Below are 17,321 nucleotides of genomic sequence, written 5' to 3'. Positions count from 1 at the left end.
TGGAATACATATTGCAAAATAGAAATCAGAATGGCAAATTAATTTGCACACGGGTACGTACATTGGGTCATCTTTGGATATACGGCCATGAACAGTTTCAGTGTTATCAACAATGTCAACGTAGCAAATACACCTTTAAACACTGTTGACATTTAAAATAATAAATAACAAATGTTTCCCCCTTAACTTCATTTGTTGTTCAATGAAATATACATGGTTTTAAATAGAAAGTAAGGGACCAGCCAAAACCCACTTAGAGTCCTCTGTCATCTATAAAAACAGCCAAACTATTATTCATCTATTAACTTCTGCGTAGATGTGCTCTAATATTTGTTAAATTTTTATTTTCATCACTTTTTAACTGCCACTGTTCTGCCAACTTCTTCTGCTTCACCTGAAGAATGAATGTATAAAGTACTATCTTACTTAACCTTATTTCTTTCTTTCTCTTTAACAGTTTGATCAATCTGTATTTCATGCACACATGTACAGTAGTGCTCAACCCTGTGTGTGTGTGTGTGTGTGTGTGGGGGGGGTTACTGACGACCCAATTTTTCCCACTGTCCCTGCTAATAAGCGTGGCTGTTTGAGCTGCCATTACCTTTCCCATGGCTGACTTCCACCGTCCAGGTGCAGTTGAGGGATGAGGGGTAGCTGTCTGGGTAGCCAGGGCTCAGGATGGTGCCCCAGGGTCCCCTTACATCACCTCCGCACAGCGCTGGACCCAGACGGAAGCAGAAGACGAAGAGAAAGTTCAGAGTTAGCGGATGGTTTTGGACAGGGGGCGGAGAGCTCTAGACATCACAGCGGTGTGAGGGTAAAGGGAAAGAGTGACAGACAGAGGGGAGAGGGATGAGGGCTGCCGTCAGGGCTGACTTAGTTCCCGTGGGACCTCTTAATAGACTCCATTTTGTGCTCGTAGTGCAGACCTTCCAGGTTAGACCTGGTTAGAAGCGGGTGACACATCGCTCCTAAATAAAAATAAACTTAATACCACCGAGAATTATAGATGTTGCTTGATTCACAAGACGCGATTGCCGTGGCTTTGATGCTGCGGTGCGCTGGCATTGACAGAGGCGCTAGGATTTTTTGGGGGAAAAAAAAACAACTAAAAACTAGCTGTAGTGTGCACCAACCACCACCAGGTGGCACATGTGAAGCAGTCCAGACAGGACTGGTGCAGTATCTATCCCCTTCACACATGCAGTCTTTCCCAGCAATGTTCTGGAACAGTTCCTGCATGGGGCTATGTGTGAGTAATATTTTGAAAAATGATTTGTTTGTGAAACAAGGCGATCTGAACCGTGGCGCTCGGCTGCAAAGAAACACGTTGGGTCTCTATCGAGACAGGTCTTTATATTCTTTACATTCTATACGTTTTATTCTTTTACTTCTTAATAATACCCCTCAGACCCTAGACTTTCATCATCGTCATTCTGCATAAAGTGAACGGACAGGGAGAGGTAGAACTGTTGGTTAGGGTTATTGCCCGGTCCGTCGGGCGTATATTTACTCATTTATATATTTGTTGCCTCGTTTATTTATTTCAGGATTTATTTCAGAGGCATATTTATTTATTTGTGTGCTACGTCCACATCCATCCTCTTTGTGGATTCACAAGTGAATGAGCTTTGTCCGTGCGTCGCTCTGCGGACCGGGTGACTGTTCCTTGCCCCATCTATTCCTGTGTTACACCCTAATCTGTGACCACCGTAATGTGAGACTGTCACATTTTCTGACGGCTGCTGTCAGAAAATGCTGCTGAAAATGTACAGCAACACCTCTGCGGTCACGAGGCCCTTTTTCCCCGCTGCACAAACAGCATTCAGCGCCGACAGCTGACACCAAGTCCACCAATACCGACTTTTTGGACTTTGGACTTTTTTGTTTGGACTCGACCCATGAGAACGCGTTCAGCAGTGTTATGTGACTGAGAGAATGGTTGTGAAAGATGGCCGATGCCTGAACCATGTGCTTCTTTTTATTAAAAATTTTGTTTGTATGTAAACATTGTCACAAGAGTTTGTTTTGAAATCATGAATGTGTTTGAACATAGTGTAGTGTGAAGATATGTGACTTTTTGCGTGGGAGAAATTGTATTCACTGGTTAGAAAGAATTAAATGCTGGCTAAAAGAAAGGAAGGTAACGCAAAACTCCGCCTCCATCGGCATTTTAATCATTTCCTCGGTCTAAGGGTTTATGAGGAGCCTTCGACCAGGTATGGAATAGGCTGGTCCTCCTTGCAGTGACAACTTTTAAAAGAAAAATATTTTATTTCTACATCTTTATTTCTTTCCTCTAAGTCATTGTTTCGCTAAAGTTTGCTTTCATCTTAAATTTGACTGAACAAGCCTGGCCCCCGTCCCAGCTGCAGAACTGGGTTTTGTTTTTTCCCTCCTTTTATTTTTTATCACCAGACCTTGCAGTTTTGCAGCGTCACATAATTTGATTTATTTTTTTGTTTTTCGGCCGCTGTCCAACCCGGAAGTCATGGGAGGACGGAATCAGTTCACCCGGTTGATGTGTCAAATGAAATGAATGTCCCCTTTAGAGTAGTCAACTATCCCCTCAGCGCTTCTCGTTTTATTATTTTAAGTCACATAACTTCCCACCTCACTATTGTTTCTGAGACTGATTAATTATAGTTCATTTGGTTTGTATTATTTTCTCTTGGTAATAGACAAGAGTGGTGCCCCGTAAACAACCATCATTCAATGTTTACATATTATAATAATTAAATATATAATAATTAATAATTATTTGAATCATTAATAAACCATATAACGCTAATTAAATGTGTCCCCTTTTTAACGAGCGCAACTCAAATTCTTACCGTGGTGATAATGTGACAATATTCATATCTTGCCAAAAAAAATGAATCCACTGCCTGCTCGTCTGGACTTTGTCGTCTTCTTTTTCCTCCCGGCTCAATAAAGTCATTTATCCTGGAGTGTTCGACTCATTAAAACACCATAGTTGCTCCGTTATTCTCCTGCCGTGATTATAAAGAATCATTTCGGGAGAGGGGTTATTGCCTCATTCCTTCCCACTAAAACCCGGATGAAAATAAATGCAGAGGTAGGCAAAGCGGGATGAAAACCTACTGTTTTACTGTACCAAAAGATTTGCCTCCTCACCATTTTTAACTGCTCCCGCAGCCACTTCATCCTGGCGCCGGGCCTGCATATTGCTACGGGGCAGCCGCGTCTCCTAATGCATATTGAGGTCTATCCACAATTCAAATCATCACCGTGCACAAGCTGCATTATATTTATATTTATTTTATTACTATGATCTTTTTTATGGTATGTAGTTATGATAATTTTATATTACGAGTATAACGTTATCTTCTAATTATGTCATAAAGTTTGCAACAGCAGGTACACACCAGAGTTGCCAGGTCCGCTTATCATACGCGACTCTGGGCTTTAAAGGGAGTTCAGAACTACATTATTTGAAATAAATGATCTATAAAAAGGTAACACTGTTCACCATTAACGCCACCATGTTGCCGACCGCTCGGACCCGCGGTCAACCGGACTTCTCCGTGCGTAAAAGCCCGGTCAGATAGGAAGGAGAGGGAAAGTAGAACGTTTCTCGAGTCTATAACTGAAAATAAGCAAAATAAGAGAAGTTAGCGATTGAGAAATTTAGGAAACTTACATCGTGCAGTTTTGTTTTTCGTTTGCAAGCGCGCAGCGTTTGTTTAGACGTTTTGGTCCGCTGTTAAGCGTTGCAGTGTTTAAGGTTTAAGGTCCAGTTTGATTGAATTTAATTTACCGATCTAAGGTCCAAGTGCAACACTGGAACATATTATTCCCTGAATCGGGACAAAGCAAATGAACTACAGGTCTGAAACTCGCTTAATTCCGGATTGATTTTCATGTCATTTGGTTTGTTAAATCGAACATGACACTGTTTACTTCATGGAATAAAGTAATAATTATCAATGCATTAATAAATTTACCCCGACACACATTTGATAAGACAAGTATTTTTAAATAGATTTATATACAGACTGAATGTTTTCATTTTCATTTTTCACAAAATATAAATATATTTTGTCCTGCACAAATCGAGTCATTTGGTCACTGATTGAGCAATATGGACGATTCTCAGTGAAAGAGGGCCGATTGCTCCACTCAATTTTTTCGTGAGTGGGGTGTGTTTGCATGTTTGGGCCCATTAAGTGCAAACAAAATGTACACTCAAAGGAATCTTGAATCTTGAAATACCCTCTCCAAAATATCTGAAATATTCTAAATATGTATATATTTAGATCCAGACAGACAGACATAAGACCTGACGCTGTGATATACCGAGAATCGTAATATTGAGTAGTATGATTATCATACCGTGGACATTATAATAATACTGTCACATCCCTATTGTTAACATTACTATCATGTACATTATCACCTCCGAAACACATATTTTCTATAATAAAGAAAACTTTTTTTTTCCTCATTCATTGTCTCAAGCTCATTCAATCATCCCAGAGAACACAGAGGGATGTTTCTCAGAGATGTGGGTTTATTTTATTCAACACAGTATGGAACTAGATGAGAATGGCACACTGTTATTTAGATGCAGTGTGCATGTGTGTGTGTGCGTGTGTGTGCGCGCGCGTCTATTATTTAAGTTTCATTTTCAAGATCAAGTCCTATTCACACATGCAGCTACATTCAGGAACATTTCTGTCTTGCGCCATTTCACACATGCCTTGATAATGCCGGAATAGACGGGGCAAGGGACAGCCCAGCAGAAGTCTCCTGGTCCGCACCGGAGCACAATGGACGGAGAAGCAGCGCACGCAGCGACGCGCGGACAAAGCTCATTCACTTGTGCGCACAAAGAGGATGGATGTGGACGTAGCACACAAAAAAATAAATATGCCTATGAAATAAATCCTGAAATAAATAAACGAGGCAACAAATACAGTATATAAACGAGTCAATATACACCCGACCGACCAGGCGGAGGTGGGCGGAGGTGCGCCCGGGGCAATAACCCTAAACCACCAGTTCTACCTCTCCCCGTCCACTCGCTTTATGCAGAACGACGTCATCGGATCTAGGATCTGAGTGACATTTTTACGAGGTAAAATTGAACTGTATTAATTGTATTAATTTGAGAATATAAGGACCTGTCTCCTTAGAGATTAGACCTGTTTCAGTTTCTTGTCTTTGTAGCAGAGCAGCACCGTTCGGATTGGCCTCGCCATTTTTCAAAATGATGTTTTTTTTTTCTTCTCGAAAACAAATAATTTAAAAAAATATTTGTTTCAAAATAGATATTGGTGGAAACCCACTATTTGTGCTTTGCCTTCGGATTGGGCTCACATTGGCTTGGGGTTATTACGGAGCCGCGGCCTCGCCGTGCAATATGTCCCCCAGTTCTAAATATGAGCATTAACAATTTGAATATATATTAGAATATTAAAAATAATAAATCATACAAATGTGAATAGAATAGAGGAATATCTACAGCCCAAGGCGCAGCTCTGGAATGGGTAGAGCACATGTCGTCAAACCCTCTGCTGCGACCTAGCGACTACACACCCATTTACCGCCGCCAATGACTGCAGCGGGAAAGGGGTCTTTTGAAACCACAATCATCCTCAAACCCTTAAAATATGTTTCATTGTTTCAACCGTCAGTTTTGAATCATTTCATGTGTTCCCCCTATTTATGTTTTATTCATTGTTTAAAAAATACATCTGTCGCTGTCTACTATTGTTGTATGTCTGTTGGTTATTTGAGATGTTTTTCTCTCAGCGAAAGTAAAAATGATGTTGTTCTTATTTCCCAAAATACAGTTTAAAAACAACATTTCAAAGCACAGAAATCCAAACGGGGTGTTAAATATTGTTTTTCTTTTCACGAGAAAAAAGCTGGGAAAAGACAAAGAAGAAGGGCAAACAATGCATTTAGATTTGTATGCTCTTTGGTCACACTTACAAAGCACCAGACCACATGTATTATCCAAACTTGTTTACTACAGTTGTCTTTCATATGTATGAAAAAAAGCCATTAGAAAATGATGAGTTAAGCTTCCTTGATACAATATTAATGCAATGTTGTAGCCCAATCAGGTTCATAGAGCATTTTTATCTTACATAAATTCAGATTGATTCACGGATTCTAGGTTAGAGGCTAATGATGTGAGGACCATGTGAGTACAGTAGCGCCTCAGAGGAGTCTCACAAGGTGCAACGCACAATTTGACTCAAAATGTAGTTTTGTTGCCGTGTGATAAGGAACACTTGCCTGTCAGCAACTACTTCCACACTACTTCCCACTTCCAAACACTTCCATTGAGAGTACGGGCACCTCTCTGTTTCCAAATAATCGAACCGAGTGTCTGAGTTATCAACCAGGTGTCTGTCTTGGAACCAGTGAGTCAGTTTGGGAACGAGCTGAAAATTTGCTGCAAATATAGTCGAAAACATATTACAAACAATGCCGGCATCTTGAAAAGGCAGCCTGCGCGATCAATTCCCAACAATGAAAGAGGCGTGTCACTACTGCAGATTTTTGACTTTCAACATCTCCACAAGAAGAGAATTCTCACACTACACAAGCGTAAAAAGACATAACAAGTCTGTGTGTGAGTCGCGCACGCACGCACGCACGCACGCACGCACGCACGCACGCACGCACGCACGCACGCACGCACGCACGCACGCACACACGCACACACACACACACACACACACACACACACACACACAGGCACACACTCTGAGCTGCTGATACATTCATGTATGCAGACAACCACAAAGACATACAGTACTTCTGCAACGCATGCACTACAACTCACGATAAGGTGCATGCACCATGAACATAATATGTTCGTGGTCAGGTTTGCAAGTTAAAAATGCATGTGCGCCTACATACAGTATACACACCAACAAATAAACAAGCACATACACACGTGGGCATTAATTATTAAACATGCCACAAAACTATTTCAGGCTCATTGCAGATGATTGGAATATCTGAAAAAAATGCAGTGAATTTATATATGTATGTAAATACACAGAGGGACAAATATAAAAATGTACACAAATTGTATATACATCTAAAGATGTGTCTTTGTATATATGCTCTTTCTTAAGGGGTCATCAAAAGCAGAATAACTAACACTATTTTACTAGTTAATGTACAAAATCAATTAATTGATTAAAGTCTAAAAACTAGTCAAATAATAAGAAAAAAATGAACAAAAACAAAATAAACAAAGAAATCAATAAATAAATAAAGGCCCACTAATTATTTTTACTGTATGGAGATGAAAGAAGATCTACTGACGGATGCCTCATTATCATCATTATGTCAACTCATTATATCATTACATTGGTCATCTAAAGAGATTATTTCCGACCAATCAGATTAGAGCAGAATCAGAATCAGAATAACTTTATTCAGCCAGATGCATTTACATGAACGAGGAATTTCGCCACGGTAATTATTTGCGCGTACCTGCAGACGGTAAGCATATAAAAACACCTTAACAGTGACAAAACATACAATAATAATAATAAAATGAAATAAAATAGAATGAAAAGTAAAATGTAGTAAATATAGAAAATAATAATTTGCCAAATATAAACAGCTGAAAAGCGCAGAACAAGAACAGACAAATATATAAAATATACAATGCGATCATAGGGCAGGATAGGTTTTTGGGATGGAAATGAATTATAATTCTATGTATTTATCCATGTATTGAGCAACATGCTTTACTTCACTCCTGCAGAGCGACTGCTCGATGTCTGCACCCCAACCCCCACCCAATTAGTGCAGACCACATACACACCCACAAAGTGTTGGAATCAAATGTGGTTAACGAGCAGTAGAGCAGCGATGCAGACCCCACCTCCAAACACTGACCCGTGCCCCCTCTCCTGACCTCCTTCTTCTCCACCATCTCTCCTCCTCCACCAGCTCTCCATTGCTCCTGACCTCAATCATCTAACCATCTACCCTCCTCTCCTATGAGTTCTCCACCTCTCCTACTCCACCAACCCCAATCTCTCTCCTCCACCAGCTCCACATCCCTCCTCCCTCACCAATTCCCCATCTCTCCTCCACCAGCACTGTAAAAAATAAGTCATTGGATCAACAAAAGAAAAGAAAAAATAGATTTCAAAGATATGTTTTAGGTTTTCGCAAATTACAATTGAGAAATTAAGGTGTTTCAAGTTGGGAAACCTAAAAAACAAAAATGTCATAAATTTATGCCCTTGTTTTAAGTTGATCCAATGACTCCAATCGAATACTCTCTCTCTCTCTTTCTCTCTCTCTCTTTCTCTCTCTCTCTCTCTCTCTCCCTATAACACACCGAACCATTTTTTTGGGTAGGTTATCTCGTAGCTCTTTATCTGTCCCCTCCTCGCCGTCTGTCTGTCTGTGTCCCAGCTCTCTGCCCCCCTCTCTGTCTCCTTCCCCTCTCTCACTCTCTCTCTCGCTCTCTCTCCCACTAAGTGCAGATTAAAAAAAGAGCAAGAGAGACGGAGGGAGAGAGGGACACTGCTACAAACACGCCCGCCCCCGCCTCCAGCCCCGCATCCTCTCCTGTGAGACCCCTGCCACCCCATGCTGCTCCTTGATTGGACAGGAGCAAGAAACAAGGTGACAGCCACCACAGGCCCTCTCCAACCACACCCTGGACCTGTGTCTATGTTTATGGCTCTCGCAAGAGAGCGAGCTGAAAGGTGGCACGCTGGTAAAAGCTGGCTGCCTGTGCGTGCGTGTGAAAAGCATGTCAGTACAAACACATACAGGCACACACACACACACACACACACACGCGCACACACACACACACACACACACACACACACACACACACACACACACACACAGATCTCTAATCTTCTCTTCAAATCACCCCCTATCAGCCACAGCAGACCTCACTGCAAATGGCCTGTCAGAGTGTGTGTGTGTGTGTGTGTGTGTTTGTGTATATGTACGTGTATGTGTGTGTGTGTGTGTGTGTGTGTGTGTGTGTTTGTGTGTGCCCGTGCGCTGTGTGACTCAACCAGCGGACAGAACACCACACTCTGTATGGCTCAGAACAATAAAAACCTGGCTTGCTTGAAAGCAGACTTGTACTCAAACCCTCAACCATGTATTTTATTATATTATATTTTCTATTCTTATATGATACACATATTATATACATATAGACCAGTCATTTACAGTGCCACAAATAATTGTGTGTGTGTGTGTGTGTGTGTGTGTGTGTGGGTGTGTGTGTGCTTTCAAGATATATATGCACACGAATCCAGAAGCAATGTGTAATGCGGATAATAAAACTAAAATAAGAATAACCAAACAATATCTAATCTCATATCATGATATTACATTGATACTGTATATCGCCTCGCTAACCCAGCTCAGACCTCCGTGTGATTCTGAGAGCAGGAGCGGGAGACTTATGGGAAAGACCTACGTACATGTTGTGCACAAGGATGAGCTATGGAAAAGAAAAAGCTATTTTTTCTTCCAAAGATGTGTATATATCCATTTCAGAAGTAAAATACAAACCACGGTCCTAAAGGCAACACAAGGAGTTTCCCACTATTGACCCGTTGAGTTACTGAGTTTTGGGGCACCTATACAAAGGGGACATGGAATTAAAACCAGTGGCAATAAGATGAACAATTTATATACAATGATTCCAAATGTTCCAAATGTTTGCCACCGGGTCGGATTCCCAGCAACTTCTGACATGGCATATCTTTCCCTAAATCTAATCACCTCCTTGGTGTACACCTTGTAAACCGCCTCTGTCAAAAATCACCTCTGCTCCACTGTCGCTTCTCCTCAATACAAATGCGTCTAGCAGAGAGTATAGTAGGCTGCGGCTCATCAGTAGCACATTCATTCAAAACCGGTTATGAGGTTGTTATTTAATTGTATTACGTTACTATCATTTATCGGAAGTTATTTACCGTCACATGTTGGTAACGAGTGGCTCCACCAGTGGTTCTTCTCGCAGACTAGCGGCTCTTCGTGACTGAGTCTGTATCCAGAATCGCAGCCAAATGACACCGTGGATCCGATGGAGAAGTCCTGGCCGTACCGGATACCGTTCACTGGGATTCCCGGGTCCAGACACGAATAGCTGTCCACCGTAACGCCTGCAAAAACAAAGAAGCGTTTTACATATATATACTTTATACACTATATATATATTATATCCAATATATATACACTATAAATACTATATATACACTATATGCACTATAAATACTATATACACTATAAATACTATATACACTTTATACACAATATATACTATATACACTGTAAACATCTAATTTCATCACCATTCTCCGTCTCGTTCTCGCAGTCTGTCAGTTTTCACTACACTAGCGTTTGCAATGGCCACGCCCCCTTTCCGTGAAATAACACGGGTCCTCGCTTATCCACCAATTCACTTAACGACCTGGTCCTAGGAACGGAGCTTGTTTGTTAAGTGAGGAGTACCTGTATATATATTTTTATTTATATCTAATTGGAACATACAAATAATAAAAATAAATGTGAATAAAAATAATTTATGACAAATATATTATTATTCTATATCTATTCAAATTGTATATATTATTTTAGAAAGAATAATATAAACAAAAATCGATTTCAAACTTACTTTCATATAATATCTTGAAGCCGGCGTTTGAGCGGCTGTTGTCGGTGGTGAACAGCAGGTACAGGAAGTTGGTGCTGCTGAACAGGAACTGGGGAACCTGCGTCCCGTTGAAGGAGCCGATCAGAGGGGACAGCAGGTTGGGTCCATCGTGCAGCTCGAGGAAGTCATAACTTAACTCCGTCTGGAACCTGGAAGACAGAAAATATTCAAAGTCACAGTATTTCCCCCCCCAGAGTTACTATGCTAACCAGGAGAACAGGGCAGGGAAAAGCGATGTCAATCAATCAATCAATCAATCAATCAATCAATCAATCAATCAATCAATCAATTAATATTTTCATTGTTTGCTGCTGGTACTAATACCAGTTTGTATAGTTTCACTTTGTCTGACACAACATGCTGCTGACAAGTACTTTGGTTTAAGATGCCTCATCATTAGTCATTTCAAATTGAAAGTCCCTGTGAAGTGAATTCAGTGATTTGTTTCCAAACACATTATATGTGTTAGAAAGTAATTGCTGAAAACATGTGAAAAGACTGTGAACGCTGTAGTACTGAAATGTGGATCAAATGTGGCTCATCGGGGAGACCGTGTACTCATGCCACGGACGCCCGGAAGAATAAAGTGCTGTCACGTCGACGGATTTGGCTACGTTAGCATTAGCTGCATGCTAGCAGGCCGTGGAGCAGGCGAGGGCAGTGGAGAGCAGCGAGGAGCCAGCAGGGGGGCAGCGGAGAGCGGGGAGACCTTCAGCCAGACAGCAACGCTTTGAGGTGAGCAGCTAGACACACAGGACTGGGTTTAGCAGAACATGTAAACGTGGAATTTAGCTGGAATTTACTCCAATGTAAACTTTTAACACGATGAACGTGACTGGGCATGGTTTCGGCATCTTTAGCGGCCACGCCCCCCGCATCTCAGAACAGAGGGAACTGCCTTTTTTTTTTTTTTTTTTCACGATTTTTAAACCTTATTTTATATACTTGGCAAATTTTCATTCAAATTTGGCTGGGTGGTTATACTTCTATGGTGTGACAAACTCAGACACTTATTTTTGCTTTATGGAGACTTTAAAGCACACATCAGAAACTTCAAATTATAAATATGTGACTTTAAAATATCCCCTGGTTTTGGCAGAATTATGGTTTGGAGGGTCTATCATGGCCCTTCCAATCGAGATAGCACCAGGGCAGCCTGCCTGATTAATATGTAACCCCCATACTTTAATAAAGCAGAAACTGATCAAACTGATTTAACTGTGTGCTTCTCCCCTCTTTACAAATCTGACGCCCTGAGTTTTAAACTCTTGCCTTGTCAAAGGTTACTGTGAATGAAAATTAAAACTTGGCTTTCATCTGTTCAGAACTTAAAGTAGAGTTGAGATGAAGTGTACTTGCTTGCCAACCGGACATTCATACAAGGAACGTATTATAGTCCTGAGGTTGTACTGTATAAACATCTGCACCCGCCCAGACACTGACCTGTCAAAGCTGATTTTAATAGACCGTCCAGGTTCTGCTTCAATGACCCATTCACAGCTGAGAGAATCCTTATAGTAACCAGGCCACCCGGGGGACAGAATCACCCCACTAGGCGCTGAATAGTGGCCTCCACATGGTGCTGAGAGAGAGAGAGAGAGAGAGAGAGAGAGAGAAGAAATGTACAAAATAAAAAGAAGATGAAGTGAACACTTCTCCCTAAAAGTGCACATAAAACATGCAAACCCTTGTTTGACTTTAAAAGCGTTATCCGAGCATTATTTGAGAGCATTTCACTTTGAAACATGGAGTCCATAATGACGTTAAAATTCATGGGAAGAAACTAAATCCAACATGAGAATGTAACAATTAATATCAAGAACAATCATTATTTTGAAATAACCAAAACATCATTGAAATCACCCATTCTTAGAATTTATCTCGTTTTAACTTAGTTCTAGTAGATACTAGTACTAGTTAAGTACTACCACATTAGTGCATAGTGCTTTCAAAAACAAGTTTAATGGATTAGTATAACATAGCCTGAAGCAAAATCCAATGTGATTGTATTAAATTTGACGGTAACAGCGGTGGTAGCCTCTGTGTGATCTATAGCTACAGTATATTGTTATAGAAAAGTGCAAATTATAATATTAGCATTTTAAGTGCATGCTGTGCAGCATATCCCTGTTGTTACTTTTTCAAAATTAAGTCCACCTCCTGAAAAACATGCCGACATCGCGTTTGAAACCCTGGTGATCTTGTCAGCGGGTGAAAGCCAGGCATAGGTTCACTGTCTTTTTCAAGAGGTGCCTCCCATGCCTCCTTTTCGTCTCAAAAACATTTCACCCGCATCATTTAATTGAAGACACAAAGAGTCACACCCGCTTTGGTCTTCATCACCTGCGTGGCAATAACAAAAACAGAACCATCCGAAAATGTCCTGATACTTTGTTTTTGACCTGAAAAGTGGCTGTGGAGCATGGGGAGCAGGCAGTGTTATGCGCCCAGGCTGCATGATCTCCCATCATATTCCTTTCCCTGTCCCAGCCAATAAATAGATCAAATTTTTATCAATTCGTTGAATTATTTTGTGGAGGATTACCATACATCAAAAGGGATAAGTCTCCACTTCAATGTTGTTACAAGACATCATGATAGTCACAGTGTGAAACAACACAGTTCAGAATTGATTTCTAGTTCATATCAATAAAATAATATAATAATAATAATTATTATTATAACTAACCCTAGTTGCTTACAGTCTCACACGCAAGCATCAATTGGTGTACAGTATATATGCATTTTAAGTGTATATACGTACATCCTTTATTATAAAAAAACACAGAATTTGGATCAAATCACTGTAAATGTAACTAATTCATATTTTTATACACACCGTATTCATAAAATTGTATATTTGATATATTTGAATGAAAATGTATTACTTTCCTGGACCCTCGGGTTTGGTTTTATAATCCATCTCATCTTTTTTTTTTTCATTTCATCCCCACGACTCTTTACCAGTATTAGCTCCAGAGATAATCATAACATTGTGTAGACAAGGTAACGCAAGTGGGTTAATAATACATTTCATCATCATTTCCTTGAACATGCACCTTCGCATTTGGGTATGGGTCCACTCCACATGACTTTCCCTTTGTCCAGCTGACAGGAGATGGTCTCGCTGCCTTGAGTCTTTATGAATCCATCCTCGCAGACCACCGAGACGGAGCTGCCGAGCTGGAAACTGTCTCCGAAACGCCGAGCGTTGATGGGGATGCCGGGGTCCGGGCACTCGTTATGGCCGAAGGCTGTGGGAGAAAGGATTGGCCATGTTCTCAGGGGATATTGGAATGAAAACCAAACATTCTACATCAACCAAGATAAACACTACATTACAAAAAGCAACAGTGCAATGGTACTCATAACTTGAAACAAGTAACACTGGCCATCTTCACATCATCTACACAAGACCAACACATATGGTATGTCCGTGTGGTCTTCATGGACTTCTTCTCAGCATTTAACACAGTCCAGCCCCATCTCCTCCCGAGACGCCTGCGTGACCTCAACATCAGCAGTGACCTGGTCCTGTGGGTTGGGGGGGTTCTCCAGACTGAGGCCCCAGCGGGTCCACATCAATGACACTCTCCGATGGCTTTGGTCCTAAACACCCGGGTCTAGCAGGGGTGTGTTTTATCTCCTCTCCGGTTCTCCATATATACCAACAAGGTGACATGTAACAGCGATGGTCTCCTCCTCATCAATTACGCTGATGATATGGCCCTGGTTGTCATCTACCCCTCAGCATATCCAACACCGAGCCAACTGGTTTGACGACAGCTTCCTGGACTTGAGTGTCAGCAAGACCAAGGAGCTGTGTCCGGGAGGTTGAAGACAGTGGGCAACACAGAGCCGTCATTTAATAATTTCCCCCTGGGATTATTAAAGTATTTCTGATTCTGATTCGGATTCATGCCAACCGCTGGGTGAGCATGAACGGGCAGAAAGTGGAGCAAGTCACTGACTTCACATTACCGGGAACCCTTATAGACAATAAATGTACCATCCAGTACGACACAGACAACATTTACAAGAAGGTAAGGCAGCGTCGTGCTCTCCTCAGGTGTTTTAACACCAACAAGCACACCCTGACTATGGTGTACCTGTCACTGAGCGAGAGTGTTCTCACCTTTAATATCTGCTCATAGGAACCTCTCAGGCAGATGCAAAAAAAACCCAAAACAACTCACTCAGGTGGTCAACCAGGCAGGCAAAATAATGGTAGCCAAACAGTTAGATCTGCAACACCTTGCACCCAGGCCATAACTAGGAAAGCAATGCAAGTCTATAACGACCCTACCAATCCCATCCACCCATCCTTCCAGTTGATGGTGGGTGAAAGTGCCACTAGCCAGGAAGAACGGCTATAAACGATAATTTGTGCCCTCTGCTGTGCCCATCCTCAATAGAGAATTATTGAAATGACCCCCATTAACCCTGAGAATGAGCCCCCTAGCCTATGAACACTGCTGCTGCTTTTATCTGTTTTTCAACTGTTTGTTTTATCTTGTTCATATTATGTGTTTCTTTTTTAGCCACTGCCAAAGGCAAATTCCATTCTATCTAAGTACAATGGACAATAAAGACTTTCCAATTCTATTCAGAGTATTACATTTTTTAGGTTACTGCATTATAAGCTATCAACAAAAGTCTGGATGGATTCATTATAATACAAAAGTGCATTTTGTGGTCAAAACAAAAAGATTGATGATTATTCTGTTGAAAACCTGCAGTTCTACAACGCAGTAAAGTGAAATTTGACTGCGCATTTACGTTTGTCGACATTCGTTCTGACATTTCATGGTTGACAGGGGGGTTCAGGAGGAAAGGGATTCTGATTAGCGGGGGCCTGCCCAATAATGGCTGCAAAAGGGGAAATGCTGCTTCCGCTTACTGTCTTTAGTTTAGTCGTTCATATGTCAGAGATTAAGCATGTGACATTTGTAGATAAATGTTTTGTGAAGATAAGATAAAAGATAAAAAATGTCAAGATAAAAAACAAGTCTTTGGGAGGAAAATCGCAACTCAAAAAAGTGTAACCGTGGGCACAGACGACAAAAAGCAGATTTGACAGCACAAACATCAAGGACGCAAACGACACAAGAGATTATTTTCATGGTCGGCCATTATGGCTTGTTAGAATAACCGACGAGAGACGCGCACACAACGACAAAAACGCTTTTGAGTTGTCCCTTGAGGCCAAATAACAGTGATGGATTTGTCTGACATTTAGAAAGCTTTTCTATACCTAGTATTAGCAGCGCATTTAGAAACTGTAAAATAATGGTAAAATAATGTGAGTTTGTGTGTGTGTAAGTGTGTGTGTGTGTGCGTGTGTGTGTGCGCGCACGCGCGTGCGTGTGTGTGTGTGTGTGTGTGTGTGTAGTAGGGTGTGATGGACCACAACAAAATCCATTTAGACTTAAAGAGCATTAATGTCAGAGCAGTCATTAATTCAAAGCCAGGGGAACCCATGAATAACAGGAAAGAATAAGGAAAGACACAATATTAACCCTAAACCATCCAGAGATTCTTTCCTTTGCAAATATCTACCGGGAGCCTGTTTTCATCTGGCTTTCCTCATTTGCATACAATGTATTTTTTCATTCAGTTTTAATTCATCAATTGTTAATGTATTTTCTTTAGTTGTATTATTTATTACTACTGTCCCTTGATATCACAATCTGTTTTTTATTATTTATCTGCTTTCGTTCAGCTTTTGTTCTTCTATTCTGAAGCCTGAAAGGAGAGCAAAGCTATAGTATCGCACAATATTCTGCAGTACATGACGTCAAACTAATACCTTTACCACAGATCCTCAAAAGAAAGGTTTCACTCTAAAATATGGCTGACACACCGGACCGTTCAATAACCGACCTTGTATAGTTGGATCAGTGTGAGAAACACCTGTATAGCTGCAAGAAATTAACAAACAAAAATAAAATCACAAAATATTACTATGTGGATGACATATAAAAATAAAAATATATACAAATATAAAAGAGAGTGTAATGTTCAAAATATATTTGTTCATTGTTGATCTTTATGTGGCTTCTGGCTCTGGAGCAGTGGCTGTGGCGCTAAGTAGCTGCAAGTGATTGGTAATCAGTGATCGTTTGATCATTGATCTTTTAGTGTGTTGGTGGGTTGGTGTGTTGGTGGGTTGGTGTGTTGATGTGTTGGTCTGTCGGTGTGTTTGTCTGTCGGTGTGTTGGTGTGTCGGTGTGTTGGTGTGTCGGTGTGTCGGTGTGTCGGTGTGTTGGTCTGTTGGTGTGTTGGTGGGTTGGTGTGTTGGTCTGTTGGTGGGTTGGTCTGTTGGTCTGTTGGTGTGTTGGTCTGTTGGTGGGTTGGTGTGTTGGTCTGTTGGTGGGTTGGTGTGTTGGTGTGTTGGTCTGTTGGTGGGTTGGTCTGTTGGTCTGTTGGTGGGTTGGTGTGTTGGTGTGTTGGTCTGTTGGTGTGTTGGTGTGTTGGTCTGCTGCAGTGAGGCTGTGCTATGTTGGTTCATCTAGTCGATCATGTGTCGTACATTGACATTGATGGTGTTATTTGAATAAAAGGCACTGTTGTGCTTCTGTGGCTGACTCCAACCTTCAAACTGCAGACGTGTCACATT

The 17,321-nt window shown here is 41.1% G+C and overlaps 1 protein-coding gene across 1 annotated transcript in view; it reads right to left on the bottom strand.

Moving 5' to 3' along the window:
- csmd3b (CUB and Sushi multiple domains 3b) overlaps positions 1-17,321 on the bottom strand; it is a gene marked incomplete at its 5' end in the record, with an annotated part of 405,005 nt that overhangs the window by 93,098 nt on the left and 294,586 nt on the right. Inside the window, 5 exons of the mRNA XM_080014654.1 lie at positions 602-718; positions 9,963-10,151; positions 10,664-10,851; positions 12,146-12,284; positions 13,762-13,956. Coding sequence (XP_079870780.1) covers positions 602-718; positions 9,963-10,151; positions 10,664-10,851; positions 12,146-12,284; positions 13,762-13,956 — 828 coding nt within the window. The remainder of the gene's footprint in view (positions 1-601; positions 719-9,962; positions 10,152-10,663; positions 10,852-12,145; positions 12,285-13,761; positions 13,957-17,321) is intronic.

The sequence above is a fragment of the Zeus faber genome (assembly GCF_960531495.2).
Source record: "Zeus faber genome assembly, chromosome: 1".
Taxonomy (NCBI): Eukaryota; Metazoa; Chordata; class Actinopteri; order Zeiformes; family Zeidae; genus Zeus; species Zeus faber.
The sequence above is the reverse complement of the archived record's forward strand: the minus strand, read 5'-3'. Positions and strand labels throughout refer to the sequence as shown.